The sequence below is a fragment of the Caloenas nicobarica genome, chromosome 13 (assembly GCF_036013445.1).
Source record: "Caloenas nicobarica isolate bCalNic1 chromosome 13, bCalNic1.hap1, whole genome shotgun sequence".
Lineage (NCBI taxonomy): Eukaryota > Metazoa > Chordata > Aves > Columbiformes > Columbidae > Caloenas > Caloenas nicobarica.
In genome coordinates this window covers 9554091-9576969 of record NC_088257.1, presented here as the reverse complement: position 1 = coordinate 9576969, position 22879 = coordinate 9554091, and the positions used below count along the sequence as shown (strand labels likewise).

Sequence of the window (22879 nt, the reverse complement as noted above, 5' to 3'; positions counted from 1 at the left end):
GCCATACTTTGCCTTGGTCATCTCGGTAGATGATTTCTCATTTACTTATTAACCACAGTGCTGTTCAAAGTTGTCTTCATGGATGCCCGTGTAAACATAAAAGGAGAAGACATACCCAAGGATAGGAATCTTTTAAATTTTTTAAGGAATATGCTTGGCACATTTGTTTCTTCAGACTTCAGCCAATTCTGATCAGTACAGTCTCCATCGGTATAAATGAGTACAGTTGCATTGTCGTCACTAGAGTCAGATGGATGAAGATCTGTCTTTTTTTTTTTGCCTTTAACTAGAAGGTGCCTTCCCTATGGTACATCTATTTCTGATGTCAAAGGGCATATATTTTTACCAGTAAATCGCTTTTGCATCATAAATATTTAACTGGTAACTCACCAAGCACAGGAATGATGCAAAGAGCTCCTACTAATACTTGCTAGTTAGTAGAAGCTGAGTGTGCAGTACCCATCCTTTGCCTGGTTTTTGCCCTCCTAAGATGCTGGTTGAGAGTGAATAATGTTTAGAAAATCAGTTGCCTTTCTCTGTGTTCGCCATCAAATGTCCTTATTTAAGTTCTTCCCAAATTTGTCGCTCAGCTGCTGTATTAGTCTTGCCAGCTCACCAGTAGCTTGAGACTTTTCCTCTAAGAGTTCATAGCGGAGACTGGAAATATCTTGCTTAATCTCTTTAAGTTCTCCTAAAAGGAGGAAAATTTTTCTGTTAGCAATATTGAACCAAATAATTAAACTCTAGTTTTAAGACCTGAGAAAGAATTAATTTCAGTGTCCTTGGTCATAAGTGTTTGTGGAGCTCCATATGATGTCCCTGCATTTGTGCACTTAACATATGACTGACTTACAAGAAATAACCTATACTTGCAGTAGTGGTACTGACAACAAGTATGTATGGAAAGTTAATTTTTTGTTCTCAAGCCTGTTCTCTCTCCACATATTGATCTCCACCTACACAGGACATTTGCAGGAGGGTAGTAGTTAAGAGGTGTTAGAAGGAGGTTCTTTTCCATCTACATATAAATCCTATAATACACCATGGCCATACAAATCTTGATCCAATTCAAAAAAAGTTCTTGGGACAGGCAGGACAATCATAAATTACTTTGCTTAAAACCCAGGACAAGGTTATGTGTTGGCAATATAATGGATGCTATAAAGCCAGGAGAGGTAGAACTATAGGGCAGAGCAGGAATATGTAAAGACAGATCCTATGGTATATGTGCCCTGCTAAGGAAAATTAAGGACCTAGGATTTCAAGCACATAAGGGTGGCTCAGAGTCACCACTGCTCGCCGTAGTGCAAGCATAAGCATCCTCTGTGTCTACAGAGGATGTTATCTAAGCTCAACCCTCTTACTGGCCGTATCAATAGCAATAATATTATATGCTCTAATCTGTGTGAATTATAAAAATCCACTTGCCTTCATTGACCTCATCATTTTCTCGGTCAACCTGAGCCTTCAGTACATACCGCTTAATCAGACGTTTCATTATTTTCTAAAAAGAGAACAGAAACACTTATCTTAACGTGACCTTATCCTCATTGCCTTAATTCTTGACTTATTATGAGCAATTCAAATACCCAGTTTCACTATGGATGAAACTTGGCTTCAGAGGATGCGAAGATATTTTTTATTGAACTCCGTACTACAATAGTTGATTGACAGCCATTCCATAATGAGCCCCCATACGAGGCCCTTTGGGGTATTTTGTGGGATGCACATGAATGCAGAGTATGTCCCACAGACAGAAAGAAAAAACAGATGATCCAATAGCAAGCTAAGAAATGAGATCCAGAGCCTGCCTTTAGCATGTTGATGTTTAACGTATCAATAAAAAAAACCACTTTACAGGAAGAAATAAGTGGTTAATTAGTGATGTTAGCAAATTCACTCATGATGGTGAACTAAACATCTGACCTGAGGTTAACAGAAAGACTCTGCCTTGCAATTATGGTTTTAGAAGAAAAAATAGATTTAGCGAAGGACAGAGAAAAGAGAGTTTGAACAGAAGTGGAGAATTTGGGTTGTGAGAGTAGTTTCTTAGGGAAATGGCAGATTTTAAGGAGAAAAAAAAGAGCCATGTAGAATTATAATATTGGAGAAGATTGTTAGTAAGGAACAGCATATATGGAAACAGCAGAAGATGATTATGGATATGAGCTTGCAATGTGATATTGTTCCAAAAATACATAAGTTACATTTATCTAGTAGGAAAGTAAGATTGTCAGTCTTGGGCTACACACTGGGTTACAGCTGAAGGCCTGTGTCATTGCCAGTTCTTCCCTGCAGAAAAGACACTCGTCAATGGGGAAATAAAAAATCTTAACTATGGTAAACATAAAAAAGGGTTGCTCTATCAGAGACAACGAATTAGGTGCATCCTCTGCAAACAGAGGAGAGCTCAGTGAGCATCTAAGAACAGATACACAAATGTCTTTCATTGACCAGATGGCCAGTGTTGAGGGAAAAGCCTCTGCCAGCATGGGCTCACTTACATTATTGCTCTGTAGCAATCACATGTCTCTGACCATCTCTGAAAAATGCTGCAAAGAGTGTGAAATATGAATTTCTGCTCTTTTTTTCTCAGTATCCAAATACAGATTATAGCAGTGCAAAAGGCATGTGAACATCAAAGAAGGATCCAGTCATTTGTATATGTCATGCAGTCATGGAGTATGGGATGTTTAAGACAGTCCTTGTAACAAAGAGGCATCTGGCTAACCAGGTGGGTCATTAAGGCAACAGAGATGAGATACAGCGCACGTACGGTGTGTTGAAGATGGCCAAGGTAGTAGAATCCAGAGGGAGGTAGGGTTGTCACCTGAGAAAACATAAATGAAGTAATGTTTGGGGGAAGTAGGGAAATCTTGGATCCCCAAAAAATTGTTTTTTCCAGAATGGATGACAGAGGGAATTTAGACTAAAACAAAGAATCATTACACGGTGAATGCTCTTATTACCTGGAAAATACAATGACATCTATCTACTCCAGTTCCCATACAGCTTGTATTTTTGATGGACACTACTCAAATGCTATCCTACATTAAGCATTATGTGTGACAGAAGTTGCAAGCTTAAGGCTGCCTTGTCTATCAAATGCATATTGTAGTCAGATTTGTCTACAGAAACTAAAGATTAAAAAGTGACCACTTTTAATGAGTCTACCTAGCCATTTAGTAGATATTTCTGCCAATAGCTTTAGGAAAGTAATTATTTTTTGCCTCCATATTGCTCCGTGGCTTCCAAGCCTTGCTTCTCCCCTTCTCCGCAGTACTGCTCCTTTCAGCTACAATAGATGAAAAAGCCTCTTGGCAAAATAATCCTGGTTACTGCAGGTAAATGCTGAACAAAATTTACAGACAGCCTCTTTGTAATGAATGCTAAACTTGAAACAATTAAACTACATCTGATTTCTATTAAAAAAACCTGTTCCCTCATTCTCTAAAAGTTAATTGAAATTCTTCAGGTCTTAGAGATCTTTTATACCATGCAACACTTAGTTACTTAGTGTTGGTCTTAAAATAGTCTTAAGACAATAGGTTCTAGGAACAGGTCATGCATTTGTAAATTATAACTCTTCACTGAATTCAATCTTTTTAATGTATTCATTGGCACAAACTTCAAGCTCTGCATTTGCCATCAGCTATCTGAACACCTTCCATACCTTCTGGCACAGAGGAAAATGAGAAGAAAAGGACAGATCTGTGGCCAAGGCACTGAAATGGGACTGGTGAGATTTGGAGCACAATATCTGGTTCAGCCACTGGCTTTTTGGGTCTGATAAATACTGCTGGACCTAGTTCCTTGTCTTTAATTTGGAGGCTATGTTTTCTTTGCACTCCACTATTTATAGTGTTTTATTCTGGACTTCACTTATATGTGCCTTCGAAGATGACATTGTTGCAGGCATTAATACTGCTATTTAATTGACAGGTTTCTTCTTGATGCTGCATTTATGGACACTGCAGATGTCGTTTGGCATGAGTGTGGGAGGTCCCAGGGCAGCACTAACGGGAGGAATTTCTTTGCACCTTCGTGTCCCTGGTCAAAATGAGATGCAAGTCAGCAGTGATCAGAGGGGACAACTACTCACTGGGGCATCAGATCTCACACCTGGTGGTCTCAAATGCAAATGTTATCCGTTGGACAGCAGAAGAGCTCAAGAGTGAAGCGAGCAAAGGAATTTGCTCATTTCTCACCTCTTTGCTATTTTGTCTCTCCAAACAGCAAAGAAATATACTTCTGAGCCTTTAACAGGACAAACTATTGCTTTGGTTTTTTTTTCCTGACAAATCCTTTCCTGAGTTTTGTAGGTGAAGACATTGTTGACAGTATGACAGTCTGCAGTGATTAAAGTGGGAAAAACCTGTGAGCCTAGCACAGCATTCTAGCAATGTCTCAGCTCAAGAGGGTTTGATAAAGGCATAGTTTTGCCTAGACTAGTTTATTCTCAGATCATGGCAGCTGTGTGTTGACTTGTTCCTCTTACTTTTAAAATTATTGCATGTTTAGATTATGCATATTTTTATTATCCCTCAAGAGCACTGTCTGTATGTACATAACACTCCAAGTACACAGGCTGCAGATACATCACTTGAAAAATACAACTAAAGAAAACAGTTCAGCAAGAAGCTACAGCTTCAAAGGTTTTCCCAGTTGTAGAAGAAATCTTGCTGCCCAGACTAACTCTTTGTTCTTCTTTATCTTTAGATAATGAAAACTGTTACAGTCTCCTTATATTATTTGGGGAATTTCTTCTACAGCAACTGAAACTTTCTAAGATCATTTGAAGACAAGCCTGGTAAGTGCATTATTAAAGCAAAATAACGGGTAGTTATCATTTTCTATCTATTTTTCACAGCTGTCTTTGGCTTTTTCAACTTTGGAAATAAGCATATAATTTACATTAGGCAATCTCATTTAGAAATAATAGCTACAGGAAGAGAATGAGTCCAGCAGAGGCTGACACATCTTTTCATTACCTGGGGGTTTGAATGGACAAGAAAATGTCAGAAATGCTGAAATGCCACTTTGAGTGGGACATAATCATCTCTTCCCTTTGCCTTGGATGGTATCAAGACAACTAATTCCAGATGCCAGAGTGAACGTATCCCATTTCAAAACCAGATTTTTAGATACATCTTCTATCCTTGCATAGAGAAGCCTGGACAACTTTTTAAACCAGCGGAAATTTATTACTGGTATGCTGTACGGACTAGTAGTCCATTGTGCTGGATACTTTACCAACACAGGACAAAACCAATTCTAGAATCACCATTGCACATTTTATCCAACCTATTACTTTCCTCAACTCTCTTCAATGTTGGCTCCTTCAGACATATCACTAGCAATTAGATTCCTTTTATGTTAAAAAATATGTTAACAGTCCTGTGGGGCACATTTTGCTTATTGTGTTACCCTACTGTATATATTTGCACAATAAATAGTGAAGCTGCAGGCTCAAACACTCCAGCTGAGACAGCTGGCAGTGTTCTCACGATGGCTGGGGAACCCTGTACCACCGCTGCAGTCACAGGTATTTTTGAACCACACCACATTGCAGGGTTTGCTCGGTAGGACAAATCACTGCCAGAGAACGCACATGCAAATGTTAATGCAAAGGCTGGAGAGATGATGCTGTGTCGTGACAAATGAAACGCTGTCAATGCAAGACTGGAGGATTAAAGCTTGAATGATGTTTCTTGTATTAAATTAAAAACCCTTGAGTGGAATTAATTAGCATGACAAATGCTAATACCATGGGTATTTCCATGAGTGACAGGCTGTGTTTGTCTCGGTGAAGTGTCCCAGCCCAGCCCTGTGCCAAACCCCAGCCTGGCATCAACTGGAAGAGGCAAACCTGACCCCTGGCTCTTGCTTTCATGCTGTGATTACCTGATATCTTGTGGGCTTGTTATAAGCATTCTTCACAGAAAAATTTTCTGTATTTCGCGTGCTAGAGTGAAAACGAACTTTCTGAAATGACAAAACACCATGATACAGTTAAATCAATGAGAGCTTCTCATACCCAGACAGCCCGAACTAAGCAGTTATAAAAACAGTAGGAAATGGTTTGCTGTACGAACAGAATAAAAGCCAGCACATTCAGACCTAAAAAGTAAACTCTTGAAAGATGGAAAAAGGTCAAACCCCCCCCAAATTACGCGAAAAAAATGGATTCTAAATTATCTAGGAAAAACGCTATTCTCACATGAGTGTTAGACAAGAAGGTGTTAAATTGATGATTATCAGTTTAGAACACAGTTTAAGAAAGGAAGAAAAATAAATACTTATGTTTAGTGAGAACAAATCAATGTGGTACAAAATCAAATTCTGAAACAATTGATTTTCACTGGTCCTTTTAAAACAGCAGTACCATTTCCTACCTTTTTATCTCAACAAAATGTGTACTTTTAAAAAATAGAACAGTATTTTTTTTTTTAATCAGAGGACTTCACATCTCCTAGTTTTGTACTCTAGAAGCTTCCAAGGAGAATTTTCTGGAGACTACACACAATATTTGTAAGAAGTTTCCTTGACTCTGTTATCCACCTCTGAACTTTTGGTTCAAATTCTAACAAAAAAAATTTACTTACTGAAAGGAATTAATTCATATAGTAGAACCAGAGGACCCAATTATTATCATAGACTTTTGCACCTCTATGCAAGTATATGTACAGGGAAGGCCCTTATTAAGGGATTTCTTTCCCTGGCTGGACAAGTGATCCTGAGAAATAGGTGATTTATTTTTTATTATTATTATATTTTTTTAAAGTTAGGATGCTGATAATGATTGGTTTTAAAGCCTGAAATAATAATGTATTTTTTTAAATTTATTTTTTACATATCAGGTGTGCCATGGTCTTCCAGAGACAGTTTGGAGATGATCTGTAAATAAAATCAACAGGTAAGCAAGAAATGATTGATATTCTTAATTGTTTATGTTAAAACCGTGGAAACTATGAATATTGCATGAGTTTCATGGAAAAGGGTAATCCAGACACTTTCACTCATATGGCTTGGGGAAAGAGGGGCTTAGAGAAAATTGTATTACTTTGGTTTATGCTTTGAAGCAGAAATTAAATTTCAGACAAAGTGAGCTTTGTGTAGTTAGATTCAAATAATGATTTAAAAATATTATCTTTTTAAATCATTATTTGAGTTTGCTAAAGGACACGTGTTTATTTTATTTCAAGACTCCACTGTTCTAGTGGGTCTTTCAGTAATCAATAGCAGTGTTAAATGAATTTATAGACTAAAATTCCTCCAAATGCTTGTCTATCTTGGCAATGCTCACTATGTTGGGTAGTTAAATTATTTGATAACATGGAGAAGAGTCCACGGACATACTTCTCCCTTCCATTTAGGTGCTGGCAGAGACTGAATGAACATTAGACTTGAGCAGTTCTTTTAAATTCATGGGAGCGTGATCTCCTCCAAAGCCATGGGCTTTGCCTGGAGCCAGATGAATCACCATGAGTTGTATTGCTCAGCTGTTTGCTCCTTCAGGGGGAACCAAGAGATCCAGATAAAGCCCCAAAGCAGACTGTGCTTTACAAAGGCAAACTCTGCAAAGCCTCCTCCAACCTTCCTTTCCTTCTTCTCAGTCTCTCGTATTACAGTTCCTTGCTTTTGCAAGCCTAAAACTGGAGGCTGGCTGCCCATATCTCAGCTAGAGAGTCCCAATGTCCCCCAGTTCTTCCCTCTCCTGTCCAGCTGGGGTTTTAAAGCCTGGATGGATGCATCTGAGAGCAGGCTGAGGGAAGAGCACCATGCCCTAGAAAAGCTGGTCAGCCTGCCAAGGAGCCACACCGGTCTCTCACATGCAGTGACTGTAAGTAATAAGAGACAACATATTTCAGAGGGCTTTTATTTTCCCCCAGGAAGGGCTTCCCACTGTTGTTCTCTTGTTTCAAAACCAGCCTGAGCTGAGAAAATTAAATAAAGGCCAGGAATCTTTTAAGCAAAGCTGAATCCTTGCATCTTTGAATCCACTGCATTTGGTGACAGAAGCTGAGTAACTTTGGTTGAATTCCTGTGAATGTTTTGGGTGTTTTCTTCTCCAATGTAAAGTAGGTGGATTTACCCTGTGTATGGGATTGTGGTTGTTATAAATTTATGTCCTAAGAACACTTCAACTCAGTGATGCTCTGCACTGTGTTGCAGATAGTAATTTCCATAGGCAACATCACTTTCTCTAATTTCTCTGGCATTTTCCCATGGGGGAGCAAAGTTAATTCTGTTGGAAGGGTCTGGCACTAACCATATTCTTGCATTTCTCTTGCTTTGCCATGCAGACACTCACTGTGCTGAAGAAAGGGTGATGCTGTGTAACCAGTATTTCCAAAGCAAATTTCTATTTCAAATGACCAAAGGGACAGTGGCTGAGGCAGGATGTACCATTCGTGGCTACACATCACTAGGCAGACGTAAGTAGAGAGGTTTTTAATTATACCTTTAGGTATTTAGGAGGTGTTCTTAAGCTCTGCTTAGAAACTTGTTCCCAAATCTGGAGTGGCAGTAAGTGTTGTAATGACAGTAAAATTAATTTGGAAATCACTTAAAGGAAGGCGGATGTTTTGATGAGGCATAAAGGCATGCTGGGTAGATAAGGAGCCAGACAAGCTGGGATCCTGTTTGTGCCTCTGCTTCTGCCCCTGGTCTTTGGCCTTGTTTATTTGGCCTTGGGAAACTCCCTTATAAGATTGCCTGCTTTTATAAAATTGCTTTTTCCCTTGTGTCCAGACAGTGCCTAATATAATGAGGTCTCAAGTCTGGGAGGACCCTCTAGGTGCAATGTAATACAACTAATATACAACGATGAGGCTAAGCAAGAGGCTGTCATGTCTCTGATCTACCTGTGTATCATGCAACACTCTCCAGAAAGTCCTCGTTGTGAATCCTTTCTACAAACAAGTAGAAAAGTGGAGATACAACATACCCGTTGTTTGGAATTCAGCATCCCCATCTCAAGATCATTTTCACAGTTTTTGGCCTTAGATTTGCAGAGTTTTATGAGGCACATTTTTATTCTCAGTATGAGATAATAAAATGATTTAGGGCTTGGCACTAGATTAAAAGGAGCAGGTAAAGTCCTTCCTTCGTCAAAGTAGGATAACCAGAGCTTGGCTCGTGCAAACTTCCACTCCACATCCGCATCCTCCTTGGGAAGGGAAGAAAGAAAAAATGCAACACCCAAATACATAATTAATAAATAGGAAGGAATTTAGCAATGACAAGGACAAATATACAGGTAGGATTTAATTAGAATCAGATTTCTGTTTGCAAAGCCAAGACCTCTGCACACAAAATGCATTTGTAGGCTTCTCTGTAGCGATCATAAAATAAGGAAAAATTGAGCAAAGCAGTGGATAAACAGAGAATATAAGTCTTCCAAATACTAGACTATTTCCTGTTTCCTTGGATGGCAAAGGGGTTGTCTTTCAGTAACAATCAAGTGCTTGTGTCAGAGCACGTACAGAGTAATGGAAAGCAGAAGAAATTGTTATGTGCACAACAACAACAAAGACTCCCTGATTAACTGCAATGCTATCTAACTGCCAGCTAACTGTTTCCACTGCATTGGCCAGGAACCTCCCTTAGAAGATTTCTTCTGTCATTAGCTGAATTCCTGTTTGCATTCACTGTCACATATCTCTAGATCAATATGCCTTAACTCTCTTACTATTTACCTCCTGCCACCGATGAAGGTGGAGAGAAATCCATCACTCAGTGCCTGTGAATCTCCTTTCTGAACTACCAAGGTGGGCCAGGATCACTTCCAAGTACAAGGGTAAGGTTAGCACACACTTTATGGATATGCTTGGCCATGGGCCATGTATCAGGACCATTTATCAGGCAAAAGACAGGATGAGCCACAGCTGCTCTGCAGCTGTTTTCATAGCGGTTTATATAGAGGCCAGCAGCATCAATAGAAGCGTGGGTCTGCCAACACCCTGTACTCATGTACATCTGTGTTCTGCTGAAATTAATAACATCTGATTACCCCATACCTCTGAAACCCAGTCAAAAACTGGCATAACACAACAGAGTTTAATTCTGTCGAAGTTACGGCAACATGTCTTTGCCAATGGAGCAGCATTCACTTCTGTCATTTGGTCTTCTCATTACTTGGGGTTGTACCTCACAGAAGCCTTAAGGTGAATTACAGTAGAAATTAATTGTGAAATGTTTTAATGATTTTCTCTTAAGGAGCCACTGATGGAAGTGGTTCTGGTTTCTGGTAGGCAAAAGGATCTTTTCTTTCTATAAATGCAAATTTGGCAGGAAGTGCTAATATTTGAAGCATAAACAGAAGAAAAACTGAAGTAGCTGAAGAGAGATGTTCAGTGGAAACTATGAGAATATGGCCTTATCACTCCAACTAACGGTAAAGCATGTCCCCACTGACCACAATGGAATTTCACTCCTCAGTAATGACCATCCTCTGTCATTATCGATGTTGCTATAGTCAGACAAACACATTGCCAAAAGGGACTTTCTCTTCACTCAGTAGGATCACTGTGTCTTCAATCTCCCTATTACTGAGGACTGAAAGGAATTAGTATGGGATTTACTAGTTTTTCCTAGTCCTCAAGTAGGAGGATCTGGGCCAAATTACTCACACTTGTTTAATTTGCTGATAGTTACAAGTAGTTTCGGAAATTTCTATGCCATCAGGAAGGATGATAAAGCGTTTTTCCAGGAAAATGTTCATCACAAAGTTTAGACTAGAAAGTTATTGTAATATAGGCCACCTATTCAAGTATTTTTAGAGATTTTTCTGTGGAAACTTTCAAGAGCATCTCCGCCTCCTACAATAAACTAGAAAAGGCAGCATGAGGCTGAGACCCCTTCAGAAGTAAATCTCATTTCAGTAGAAGAGGATTCAGGAAGATGCTTGATCTTAAGTGATTAGAAACTTTTGGGGCAATGACTCTGCCGTCTGCATACAGGAAAGCTACTGGGGCAGAGAACACATGTAAGGTGTCTCTGACATTTAGTTACAGCACACACACAATAGAGCTATATTTGCACTACAGTACATGGATTAATCAGACATTACAGTGAGAAAACATTTTTGGTTCTGGCCTTTTGTAGTATCAGGTTCTGAGGGGAGATTAGAAAAAATAATTAATACAAACCCACCTACAGAAACTTGACATTTAACAAATCAGAAGAGATGACTCAGCCCTAACATTTTCCAAATATTTGTGGGTTTTTTCTGCTTTTATTTACATTAGAAGGGAGTTGTTTATGTCCAAAACATTAGGAAATTCATGCTGACAATATTAATAGCAATACTACTGAACAAGGTCGGGTAAATGCTGCAAATGGTTTTTTGCACAAACCTATTCATATCCCTTGAGGGCTGTGTTCATATCCTTTAAAAGTTGCTTTTTGTGAATGTTCATGCAATCATGTTTTGCAGACATAGACACTCCTCAAAAATATATATAGCAAGGTTATATACCTGGTAGTTGGAAAATAAGGAATTTTTAAATATGCATACATGAGTTTCAGACCTAGATTGGCTTGGATGTTTAACCAGTAGAGAACAGGGCAAAAACCCAGATGAAATATTACTTGATGTGTTATAAGCATCAACACAGCTAAGGTAACACACATAAATAAATCATCATAACCGACACAAGGAGTAAAAATATCGCAAACTACTGTCATTAAATATACGTAAAGAAAATTTGATTTACTCACAGATGGTCATTAAAAACAAGGAAGTTGAAGTTGTTCTAGAAATGATTCATTTTTAATTATTAATTAAATTGCAATTTGGGGACAGACACAGCCTTAAGTCTTACTCAGTGTAAGATCTGTGTTTCAACAGCACTAATCTTGCATATGGAATAAATGACAGCTTCCTTATTTTTTTTAACATTTTCTTTATCAGTGATAATTAAGTACATGAATTGTAATCTAATTTCTTATCTTACCTCAATTTCCTGATAGGAGTTGTTGATCATGGCTATTAGCATATTAAGCAGCACCACCACCATAGTCACATTATATACTCCATAGAGTACATATCCAATATTCTCAATGAATTTGTGATCATACTTCAGCACCACAGATATCACTTCAGATAAGCCAAATATTGACCAGAATAAGGTTTTAAAACTTTCTTCTACCCTAAAAATAAAGCAAACAATCACTTTATAGAGTTGACATCAGGTTAGCCAGGTCAAATGCTAATAATAAAAGTGACAATCCACCAAACTAAACATGATGCCTTGGCACAGGCTTTGTAAACCATTATCCATCACCCAGGGATGTGCCAAATCATATTTCCTGATTTGATAAAGAAATATGATTTCTGATTAATACTATAAAGTTACAGTGTCCCCTTATTTGCTCCATCTGTTGTATTATTTGTCACTGGGATTTTGTGTCCCTGGTAAGGACTTCTCCATGGGCAACCTGCAGTTTGAAACTTTTTGTGTAGGGCTTTTTATTTGTACTCACTCACCCTTTTCTCATCCAGAAAGGACTGACAGAGATTTTTCAGGGAAAGGGAAGAAGGAACTTAGTTTGATCTTCTTATATATTGTTTCCAGAGCTGAAGAAAAACGTTACTTTTTACCCAGGAGAAGTAACTGAAAGGTTCTGATTTGTGGCATTAATATAAAAAGAGCACACAGTGCTGATTTAGTCAAGTCCATAGTCTGATTTTTCTTCCCATTCTGTTCTGGGACTGCAAACAAGTCAGACACCCCAGGATTTGCAGCAAAAATTTGAAAATTAAGAGTGGCAGAAGTTGTTGCAGAAAGACATTTTAATGGGATGATTGAAAATAGAAAGGAACCAGCAGACTATAAAAAGCTTGAAAGATAGGAAAAAAAGAGGGCAATGAGCCAACGGCAAAGAGAAGTGGGGCTGGACCGACAGGTCAAAGGGAGAATCTGATGCAGAGAAGTCAAAGCCATAACAGGTAGAAGTGGAACAGCTGAAGGAAGGAACCAACCAACCAGCCTACCTACCTTTTGGTAGCAATTTGCTTAATTTTTAATTTAGGAGCAATTGTGCCTTCACTGAACAATCCTTAGCACTCTAACAGTTAATTACCTCCCTCTCCCCCTGCCTGCCAGGAGGTAAACACCTTCTAAGAAAACAATGCCATTTACAAACTACTTTGATGAAATGGTTTTTACTAGGGTGGCAGCCTAATCCTCCTAAATCTGTTTATAAAAACAAACTGCAACATATCCTAAGGGAACGATAAGCTTTATATCAACTCCAGTGTCAATAACACCATGCATAAAAGCAAGAGAAATTAATTTCAATCCTTTGAAAGACCGGTACAGAGCATTGGGCAATTCCTTTCTGCCACAGCAAACTGGTATTTATCTCCCATCATAACTTATGGTAGTCCATATTCCATTTACAAGTAGTTGTAAGACTGAGGTAAATATTTAGGTATCATTCTCAGTCAGTATAACTGCATTGACTGGTGGGGAGTAACCCTGAGTCATGTGCTTATTCTGTTAAAGGTTGTGCTTTCTAGTTAAAGATCACATATAACACCGCAAGTCTCTAGTTTTGAAACTCACCACCTAAGTCACTTATCAAACTAATACAAACCATAATCCCCCAGCTTTGAACCCAGCTGCACCTTGCTATTAACCTTCCTTCTTTAATTTGGAAAGGTTCCCTTAGTTTTCCACCCTGCCGGCAGATTTTAATACAACATGTCAACTCTGCTTCTTTTCCACAGCTTAAGCATTAACCTTTGATCTGCGATGGTGACAGATTCTCCTTAGAAAGTTAATTAAGGACCGCAAGTGGCCCTGACTGCCCTGAGCACTGTGGAGGAGACAGGCGAGGGACAGGGCACTGGGCTCCAGCACAAACGCCCATAGTCCTTATTCTCAGCATCAGGTGAGGGACCAGTGCCTGTGCTGGTGGGACTGGGAGGATGGTATGAGAGTGGTGTGAGAGGTGGACCTGACCTACAGCACCCCAAAACTGTGCTTAGCAATGCCTCCAGGCAGACACAGGTCTCCGTCTTGCAGAGGAAACTTTTTTAAGGAAACCTACTGGTCTAGACCTACCCTCCAAAAACACTGAACAGTTCTTTCTCTCTCGCTCTTTGATTACTTCCAAATTGTATGAGATTTTGAACAGGTCACAGGGAACATCAGTTTTTTTTAATTTTGAGAACAGCTCACTAAAACATGAAACAAAGGTGTTTGGAGCCAAGTTCTCAGAGATTCCAAGAGGCTGATGTGTCTCATCGTTGCCAGCTAAGCAATTTACCCCCTTCCTGCGAGGTCAGCGGGTGTTTTATCCTTCTCAAAGGCAGACAAATGAAGGAATGGAGAAAATCAGGAGTCCTGCTTGGACTGACAGCAGGAAGATCTGACAATGGCAGATTGGCCAATGCTCCTAGTGGAGATGGTTACGCTGAACTCTCTCCACGGTGGAAAAACTGGCTGTTGCAGTGGGAAGGGAGGAGAGAGTTGGTTTGTTTGTTTCAAGAGACACAGTCCTGTGAAAGTTAAACAAAGATTTTGCATCAAGGAAGAAAACAGACCAGGAGCAATCATGTCATTGCAGATTTTCCTCGCTTTTGTTAACAGCAGTGTGTTCTTCCTCAAAAAAGATCATGGCAAGGCTATGATTTCATGTCAGTCTTGTGTCCTCCTCTTTAAGAAAGCTTAAGGCATCCTTTCAGACTGAGTTATTTCCTTAAATTGATTGGTTGAGGTTTAACACTGCCAAAAAAGCAGTGCAGTCAATATAATCTAAAAAATATCACATTTTGACAAAGCAAAATGAGAAGAAAAAAGCCTTCAAGCCTTGAAGTAACACTGGCACTAAACAGTGAGTCACATTTCCCTTTGGGGAGAGGGAGACAGAAAACCTCACGTTGTAGCCTGCAGCCTGATTTGTGATGCAGAAAGCAAGATGAACGCAATCAGTCTTGCCTGCATGTTGATTTTGTTTGCATAGCATGTTCTTAATTACAGGCTGTTTCAAGAGCTGTGTTCTGTACACAGCATACAATAAACAGATAAACATAGCTGTGGTCGGTTGCAGCAGTCCTGAGAATGATCTACTTTTCAGCATTCAAGAACTTAGAAAAAAAAATTTGAAAGCATACCATGGTTAGCTAAATTATTTCTGTATTTAACAGTGTCATGTAAAGTTCACTGCATTTTTATTTCCTTTGCATCCAGAACACTAAAACGAAAGAAACGACAGAAACTTTGCATGCTAAGTTGGTTCAGAGGCCACTGGAGTGCTACTGGCTTGCTCTGCAGATGGCAACACAAGCAAAATGGAGCGCAGGATTTCAAAAGTACAACAGCAAGGGAAGGCGAAAGGCAAGTTACACCAAACATTTACTCATTATTATCATTAGAACTAAGCAAGCAGTTCCCTCCCACTGTTATCTGGACAAATGTACACTCTTTTTTCTGCCTATGTGCTATCCTAGGAAGCTGTGGTTTTCTTAAACGTGTAATTCAAAGTGATGTCAGTGAGTAGGTGTTTGTCTGTGAGGTTTCTCACTGGGACTATCCAGTGAGCCCTTTGAAACTGGCCACAGTCAGTTGGTGCGCAAATCCAGTGGGTCTTTTTTCTGTCCTGACCAGCCAAATGATCTCTGAGAATCAGGTCCCATAGTCAAATAGTCACAATTCTGAATATAAAAATTGCTTTCTGTAAAATTTCACCCATCCTCATTAGAAGTCACAACGAGGCCTGCCAGGAAATGCATTCAGTGAAGTCATTTAAGTCACAGAATGGTTATGAGGACACCAAAGTAAGTGTTATTCTTTGCTCCACTGAATTTTCACAACAGCTGAGTTACTTATTCAGCTCTAATACTGAAATCTTCCTTCTTTTCATGAATAAGTTAAGGGCAGCAGGAGCCCACCACCTTCAGCAAGGCCCACAGGCAGCGCACAAAAACTAGAGGAGGAAACGTTGCTAGAATTGGTAGCTGCCCATCTGCCAATATAACCTTGTCATTAGCTTATTAAAATTGTTTGAAACCGTCTACCTTGGGGTTTCTAGCTTGTTGAATGAGACATCTGAGAAGGGCTTTTGGGATGAATGTTAATCTATTCTCTTTGTTTCATATGATGAAAGGGCTCATTTTCACTAATCATCATTTGATACTCCTGTGTGTTTAAATAATCAGAAGAAAGTAAGTCTATTTTAAAATCTCTTCTGAATTCTTAAAAGGAAAACTTATGCTCATGGAAAATTTGCTTTATAACAACAGTAAGTCCCTATGGGATAAGTAGTCACCAGGCTGAAGTTTAGGAGGAAGTTCACTGCCTTTTGCCAAGGCTTTCCCCAGTCCAGACATCCCTTTGGCATTTAGGCAATATTTACTCCAGTGAACAGTCATCATTTTAGTCAGTGCTTGCTCATTATTTCCATCAAAAGATAGTAACTACCGGAAGATCCACTTAGGTAATGAGTGCTAATGAGAGAGTTACCACATGGCATTGCATCAGAGACTGGAATTTGTCAGTGATGTGCTCTAGCTATGTGTCTGGGGGCTACCATAACTGAGGGTTACTGTGCCACCAGGCAATCAGAAGAGTATCGACTCAACTTCTCATTGTCTTGTGCTTCAAGGGCATCTCCCTCTCTTCAAATAAGAAACAAGTCACATCCCACACACCCAATTTTCTTCTACCTTACTACCGAGCACGGACAAATGTAATTGCATCTGGCCTCATAAATCCTTCCATTAAAATACATCCTGAGGTTAGAGGAGAGGTCTAGAAGGCATATTTCCCTCAATTAGAGAAAATAAACATCATGTTACAAGATACACGTCTCACAAGAGGTTGGTGTGGTAAAACTGTCTCCTGTGAATTTGGAAGGAAACAGCTACTCACAGGACAGAAATGATGCTGAAAAGGTCATTTCTCCTAGAGGAGCTGAGAGCTAAGCCCCCAGCTCACCCCGTGACGTGACAGAGAAATGACACATCAAATGCCAGTTGCTGTCTGCTCTGTATCTGGCAAATGCTGCGGGCTCAGACATTACAAGTGTGGCTGCCTGGAAGTCAGATCGCAGCAAGGGGAAAGCATTCTGCCAGGCTTTCCTCTTCCCTCACAGATGGGTGTGTGGGAACAAAAGTCCCCACCGTGTCCCTAAAGTAAGTCATGGCGATTTTGTGAGACACAAACCTGACTGCCAGGGTGCTATGCTGGTGCCACATCGCAGTGTAAGGGAAGGGGCTTTCCTGCGGCTACATGGGACATGTCCCTCAGACACAGCAGGGCACTATGATGTCCCCTCCTATGAAAGCTCCTTCAGGACCCTGCTTGTTCCCCACAGGGTTGGGGCTTGGGTTCCTGTGCTCCCAGAGAACGAAGGTTGCATTTTGTGCTACCTCCACAGGGTTGTAGACTTTCCCTTTTCAAAAGCAGCCTCAGTCTGAACCTCATTCCAGAAGCATTTGCCAACCTCTTTCTTTTCCCAACCTCCTTGTCAAGGGAAAGGCAGGACATCCAGCATGGCCACCTCCACAGGGGCTCTGGTGGGTAAGCGTGACCCAAGCAGAACCACTGACCTGCCTGGCCAGTCACCTGGCATGATGCCCTGTGCAGATTTCACATGGTCTTTGCTGAAAACTTCCTAGCCAGGATTTAAAAAACACAGCCAAGACATCCTGGTTTGTTTCGCATCGTGACTAGCAGCTGGCTCTGCAGATGTGCACCTTATAATCACAGCTCTGCTCGGGTGGTATCCTAAACCAGACCTCACATAAACAAAACCCTCCTTTCTCTTACATACATTTTGGCTTGCAGTTTCAAGAACAGTAATCTTAGGTCTAACCGCTCCTCCACTGCTTCTCTTGACTCGTTAAACTGAACATCTCACAAAACATTTTCCTGATCTGTCATTTTCATTTCCAGAAATAACCATTTTTGCCTTCCTATGCTCAGTCCTTGAGCTGGCTGCCAGGGCTGGAGCCTGTGCTACAAGTTTCCCTGGCAAAATGTGGATGTTGCCTCCCCACACAGCTGGAGTAGAAACTATCTGAGCAGAATTTGCAGCAGTGATGAAGCAGAATGGATAGAGTCCTGCAAGAGCAGCCTTAGGTACTTACGTTGTAAATGCAGGGTTGTATTTTGCACCAAGGTAGTAAGAGTAAAGGTTGAACATTCCAATCATGAAGGCCAGGAACACCATGATGAAGATGACCATGAACTTGAAGATATCCTTCACAGTCCTCCCCAAAGAGATCTGCAGAGGGCCGAAGCTTTCGTTGGCTGGAAGAATGTAAGCAATGCGGGAGAAGCTGAGTACCACAGCTATTGCATACAGTCCTTCTGAAATGATCTGAGGATCCGAGGGAAGCCACTTGTTCCTGGCTAAAACAATACACGTACATTAGGTATTAGTAATGAAAAGTGTTAGATGGAAGTTATGATGATAAATGACCCTTTTTTGAGACTGAGTCTTGGTTTTGGCCAGGAGTCAAAGGAAAAAAAAAGGTTTGGAACAACTGGTCATGGAAGTCGTCAGCATACTGTACAAATAGGGGTGAGAAGAATTAGTTGTATTTTTCACATGTCAAAGATGAGAAAAGAACAAGTCACTGGGATTTACCAAAGTCATGCAGAAAATTAATAGCATGGCTTTAAACAAATTTGATATTTCCTGTTTCCTAGTTGGACATCAACTGTGCTGTGCCTTTTCCATCTGAAATCCTTGAGATGGAGAATCAAAACTACAACACAGTGGAGTTTGGCTATAGATTTGGATATATGACACTGTGTCAATATTTGGAAAGGAAGCATTAAGGAGACTGAGATCTCTGTCCTTACCATTAGACAAGAAAGTTAGAATTTTTTTGGATAAAGCAGATAAAAACATCAAGTGTATCATATTCGTGTTATATTTAAATCAAGACTAATTCTTGCAGTCTAGTCACTCTAACATTTTTACTTTAAAAAGCTTCTTGTCGATACTAGATATGCATCATTTATCTAATCTGCTGAAAATTTGAACATTTATATTAATATAGTTTATAAGTGTCATATCATCACTGAGCTTCTTGATTAAGATATTGTGACTCGAAGCTAAAACATGACATCTTTAAGGACACAGCAGTAAACTTAGGCATTATTTGCAGTAATCTCAACCAAAGGAAAAGCAGCAGATGAAGGAATTCACAGGATCTGGTTGTGACATTCTGTTCTGGACCCTTTACCCCTTTGTGTCATGAACTCACTTTAAATGGGTCAGCAGCAAACCAGAGAGATGAAAACCACAAATTCATCTCAGCGGCCTCTTGCTTGCCCCGGCAGGGAGGGGGAAGCTCTGCCCATCACCTTCAGAGGGAACACACCATCCAAGAGGCTGAGCCGGTGTGACCAGCTCATGGACCCACCAGTGAGCCTGTGGTTGTGCATCCTGGTGTGGGGTCAGGGCATGTGATCCCCATGGATTTTGCTCAGGGTTACGTCTAAAGTTTGCACAGATATACAATGAATCCAGTCCCCATACTGGGGTGCAAAACTCTATTAATTTCTGAATGTCAAAGAAAAACCATTTCAGCCATCAAAAATAATGTTGTCAAAGCTATGCTACTGCTTGCGTTTTGAAATGTTGTCACTTAGAAATGATAAATAAAGGTTTTCTTTGTGGAGGAGCAGCAGCTTATGTGTGTAATTGGTGTTTGTATTCCCATTATACAGGTGTTGGATGTAACAGACGTTACACACCACCAGTTAGAAATGCAGCTCATGGTCCTATATTCGTTCACACAGCTTCATTCATCTGTAATTTAAATTATATTCTGCTCACTCCTAGTTCCTGATTATTTGTTGCTCAAGCTATTTTGTCAGGATGTGATTGACCTGAATGTAGCCTTAGTACAAGATCAGAGACTGAGTGAGCCTTGGATCTTAATTCCTTTCTGACTGTTTAGAAAGATGGCTGGAATGGGTATATCTGAGAAGAATACTTTAGTTTAATTAGAAAAAAACCCCTTCATTAATATCACAAAAAGCAAGCTGCTTTCAGCATGCTACACGTTAGCTTAAAAGAACAGGAAGCATTAGAAAGCAAAAAGCATCTTACCATAAGTAAAATAAGCAACTTCAGGGGGAAGGGTGACATTATTGAGGTCATCATCTTGAACGTACTGATCTACGTACTGTTGCGCTTCAGTCGCTTTGAGAAAAGCCATGAACCTGGCGGTGAATGATGCCACGAAGATGGACAGCATCCCAAAATCCAGCAGGTTCCAGAGATGTAGCACGTATTCGCGTGGCCCCTCTTCCCAGATCTCCTTGCACTCTGACCATATCATGCCTGCAGAAAGGCCAGAGCACGTTTCACCGTTAAACACAGAAGGCATTTCTATATTCAGATGGACCCTTTTCCTGACCTACAGTAGCTTCTAAGACTAAAGCAAATATTCTTCAATTAAGCTGAATTTCTTGAAGATGTTTCACGTCATCTTTTCTTAAAAAAATGTTAAAAACTTCAAGCTCATGTGTCCTTTTGTGCATAGGAGGTAGAAATTTCAAAATTTCACTGTATGAGTCAATAGTAAAGTAGATTTCTGGTGATGTCAGAGAAAGCATGGTTCAGAAATACTGAAGCCATTAGAAAATGCTACTGCTGATCTGTTTGGAAAAAATGTAGATTTCCTCCCTTGTCCTCAAAATCTCTTTGCTAAACTGTGCCACTGAAAATGATATCACTTGCTTTACTGATGTTTTCCTCCTTCCCTAAACCAGTGTGTGGGTCCATTTTGAGAACAGAAACAGATCTTTGCATGAGAAAATCTGACCCAGGAGTAAATACAGTATGATCAGAGAAAAGGTAAGACAGTTCTGCCCTTACATTAAATAATAATGAATTTCCATACATTAAGATCTGATCTACCACTTTGAAAGCCCTGAGTTTAGTCTGAATTTAGGATCTTTCTGACAACAGACTTACAGATAAACCTAAATGCCATGCCCAGAAAATTCAAATGTTTTGACATCCATGTTCTACTGGGGAGTGCTGGGGAGGACAGGTGAATTCAACAGGCAAACTGGAGTGAAGAGCACAAGTCAAATTCACCAGCTTGCTCAACTTTCCATCACAGCAGGGCTCCAGGGCCAAAATCTTGCTTCTGAATAGCTAAAATATTGGAATATTTAACCCACTGATGAATATTTCCTGCAGTCTACCCAATCCTGTTTCCATAGCAGCAGCAAAATTCACAGTTAATCAAACAGGAGCAGTGTCTGCTGATTTCCGTGTGGCCTCCTACAACCTTGTCCTTTTTGTGACTTCTTCTTCATCCTCTTTGCTGGAAGCTCTCATGGTGTGACATGTAAATGCATTTGCTCAGCTGCTTCAGATATTCCTAGAAGTTCATGGTATCCCAAGAGGCGCAGTCGAAGGCTGGGTTATAGGGAAGGAAACAAGTCACTGTGAATCTAGCCAGAGGCTGGAGGAATGAGGAGCTGCTGCTGCCAGTCCTTGTGCACTGGGAAGGATTTGAGAGAAAAAGGAAAGCTAAGTTATTGATACCACTGGTGGCTGAGGCATCGCTGGCCTGTGACCTCCACATCCCTGGAACCTCCAGGAAGGTCCTTGGAGCTGTACCCTGACATAGGTTCTGCCCCATATAGATCTGACTTGGGAGGGAGCCTGAAGTCCGCTGAGTGCTGAGCACTCCCAGCTCTTCTCCTTGACACTGGGTGCTTGGCAGAGTAAAAGCAGGAACTTCATCCCAAGCTGTCATTCACCATGAGTAAGATTTAATAATAAATTGTCTAAGGCAGAAAGTAGAAGAATTAGTTTCTCAGGAACTGTCCCAGAGAGAAGATGAAATATTAAAGAAACATCTCTAGCTAAAAAAAAAGGTATCCCAGAAGTGATAGATAGGAGACATCAGCTGTACGCATTATGCGTGTGTGTCATATGAAGGTACTAAAGCACTTCAAGAAATATCACATGCGTGGTAACACTGCCGACCAGAGTACTTGTTCACTGAGACCCAGAAATGTCTTTTCTGGCTTAAATATTAACTGTTTTATCCAAATTTATTTCTAATCTTGATCACTTAATATACCTAAGTCACAGATTAATGAAGTAAGGAGTGTCTAAAACTGAGTAGACTGACTAAAATTAGAATAGCTCTGTGAAAGTATCACACTATTGGCCTATAATTTACATTATTCTTTGTGCCAACTGTGTGGCAATCATTTTTTATCCATATGTAAGGAAAAATGTCTATTCAGGACAAGCAGAAAAGTCAGAGTAGTTATTCGGACAGTACTGCTGGGTAATTGTATATACATTGTGAGGGAGTAAATCAGAGCTCCTCCTTAGGTAAAAATACCAAGAAGAAAAAAGCAGCTAAAATTCAGGGGATGGGTCATAAGATAAGGTGTAAGAACAGAAATAAGGGAAGAGAAATAGGCAAAGCAGATCTGCCAGGATGTGATTGCATTTCATTACGGTGTTTCTGAGGTCCCCGACAGCTCTAGGAGAGATTGTTCTCCTGAGTTTGACACACAGAGAGGTGGGACATGAGCAGCTTCTACTCTCAAGCTTCTGCAGGTCTCTTGTGCCTGTTCTCTCACAGCAAGGATCATCAGAAATGTCACCTTGATGGGCGTTTCTGGTTTCAGCTGGGGAAGGAGAGTCAAACTACAGGCACAGCCCATCTGGAAGAAAAATGGAAGTGTGCAAGAAGTGCTGTTCACCACCTGTGCACAAAAAGGAACAGTTTGTCAGATTTTAATATCCACTGGCATGGTACATAAATCATGAGCAGCTGATGCTGCAGATCTGCCTTTGAACCTTGCTTGATCCGCCAAAGGCTGTTGGATTAAGAGAGAGGATTGTGCTCAGACTGCGTCTCTACCCA

General features: G+C 40.2%; 1 protein-coding gene across 1 annotated transcript in view; it reads right to left on the bottom strand.

The window, feature by feature from the left end:
• Nucleotides 1–548: 548 nt before the first annotated feature.
• Nucleotides 549–22879, bottom strand: part of TRPC7 (transient receptor potential cation channel subfamily C member 7) — a 69701-nt gene continuing 47370 nt past the window's right edge. The window contains exons 5-11 of the mRNA XM_065643976.1: nucleotides 20083–20316; nucleotides 18104–18368; nucleotides 11961–12156; nucleotides 8951–9172; nucleotides 5905–5985; nucleotides 1429–1504; nucleotides 549–691 (exon numbers count right to left, since the gene is read on the bottom strand). Coding sequence (XP_065500048.1) covers nucleotides 549–691; nucleotides 1429–1504; nucleotides 5905–5985; nucleotides 8951–9172; nucleotides 11961–12156; nucleotides 18104–18368; nucleotides 20083–20316 — 1217 coding nt within the window. The remainder of the gene's footprint in view (nucleotides 692–1428; nucleotides 1505–5904; nucleotides 5986–8950; nucleotides 9173–11960; nucleotides 12157–18103; nucleotides 18369–20082; nucleotides 20317–22879) is intronic.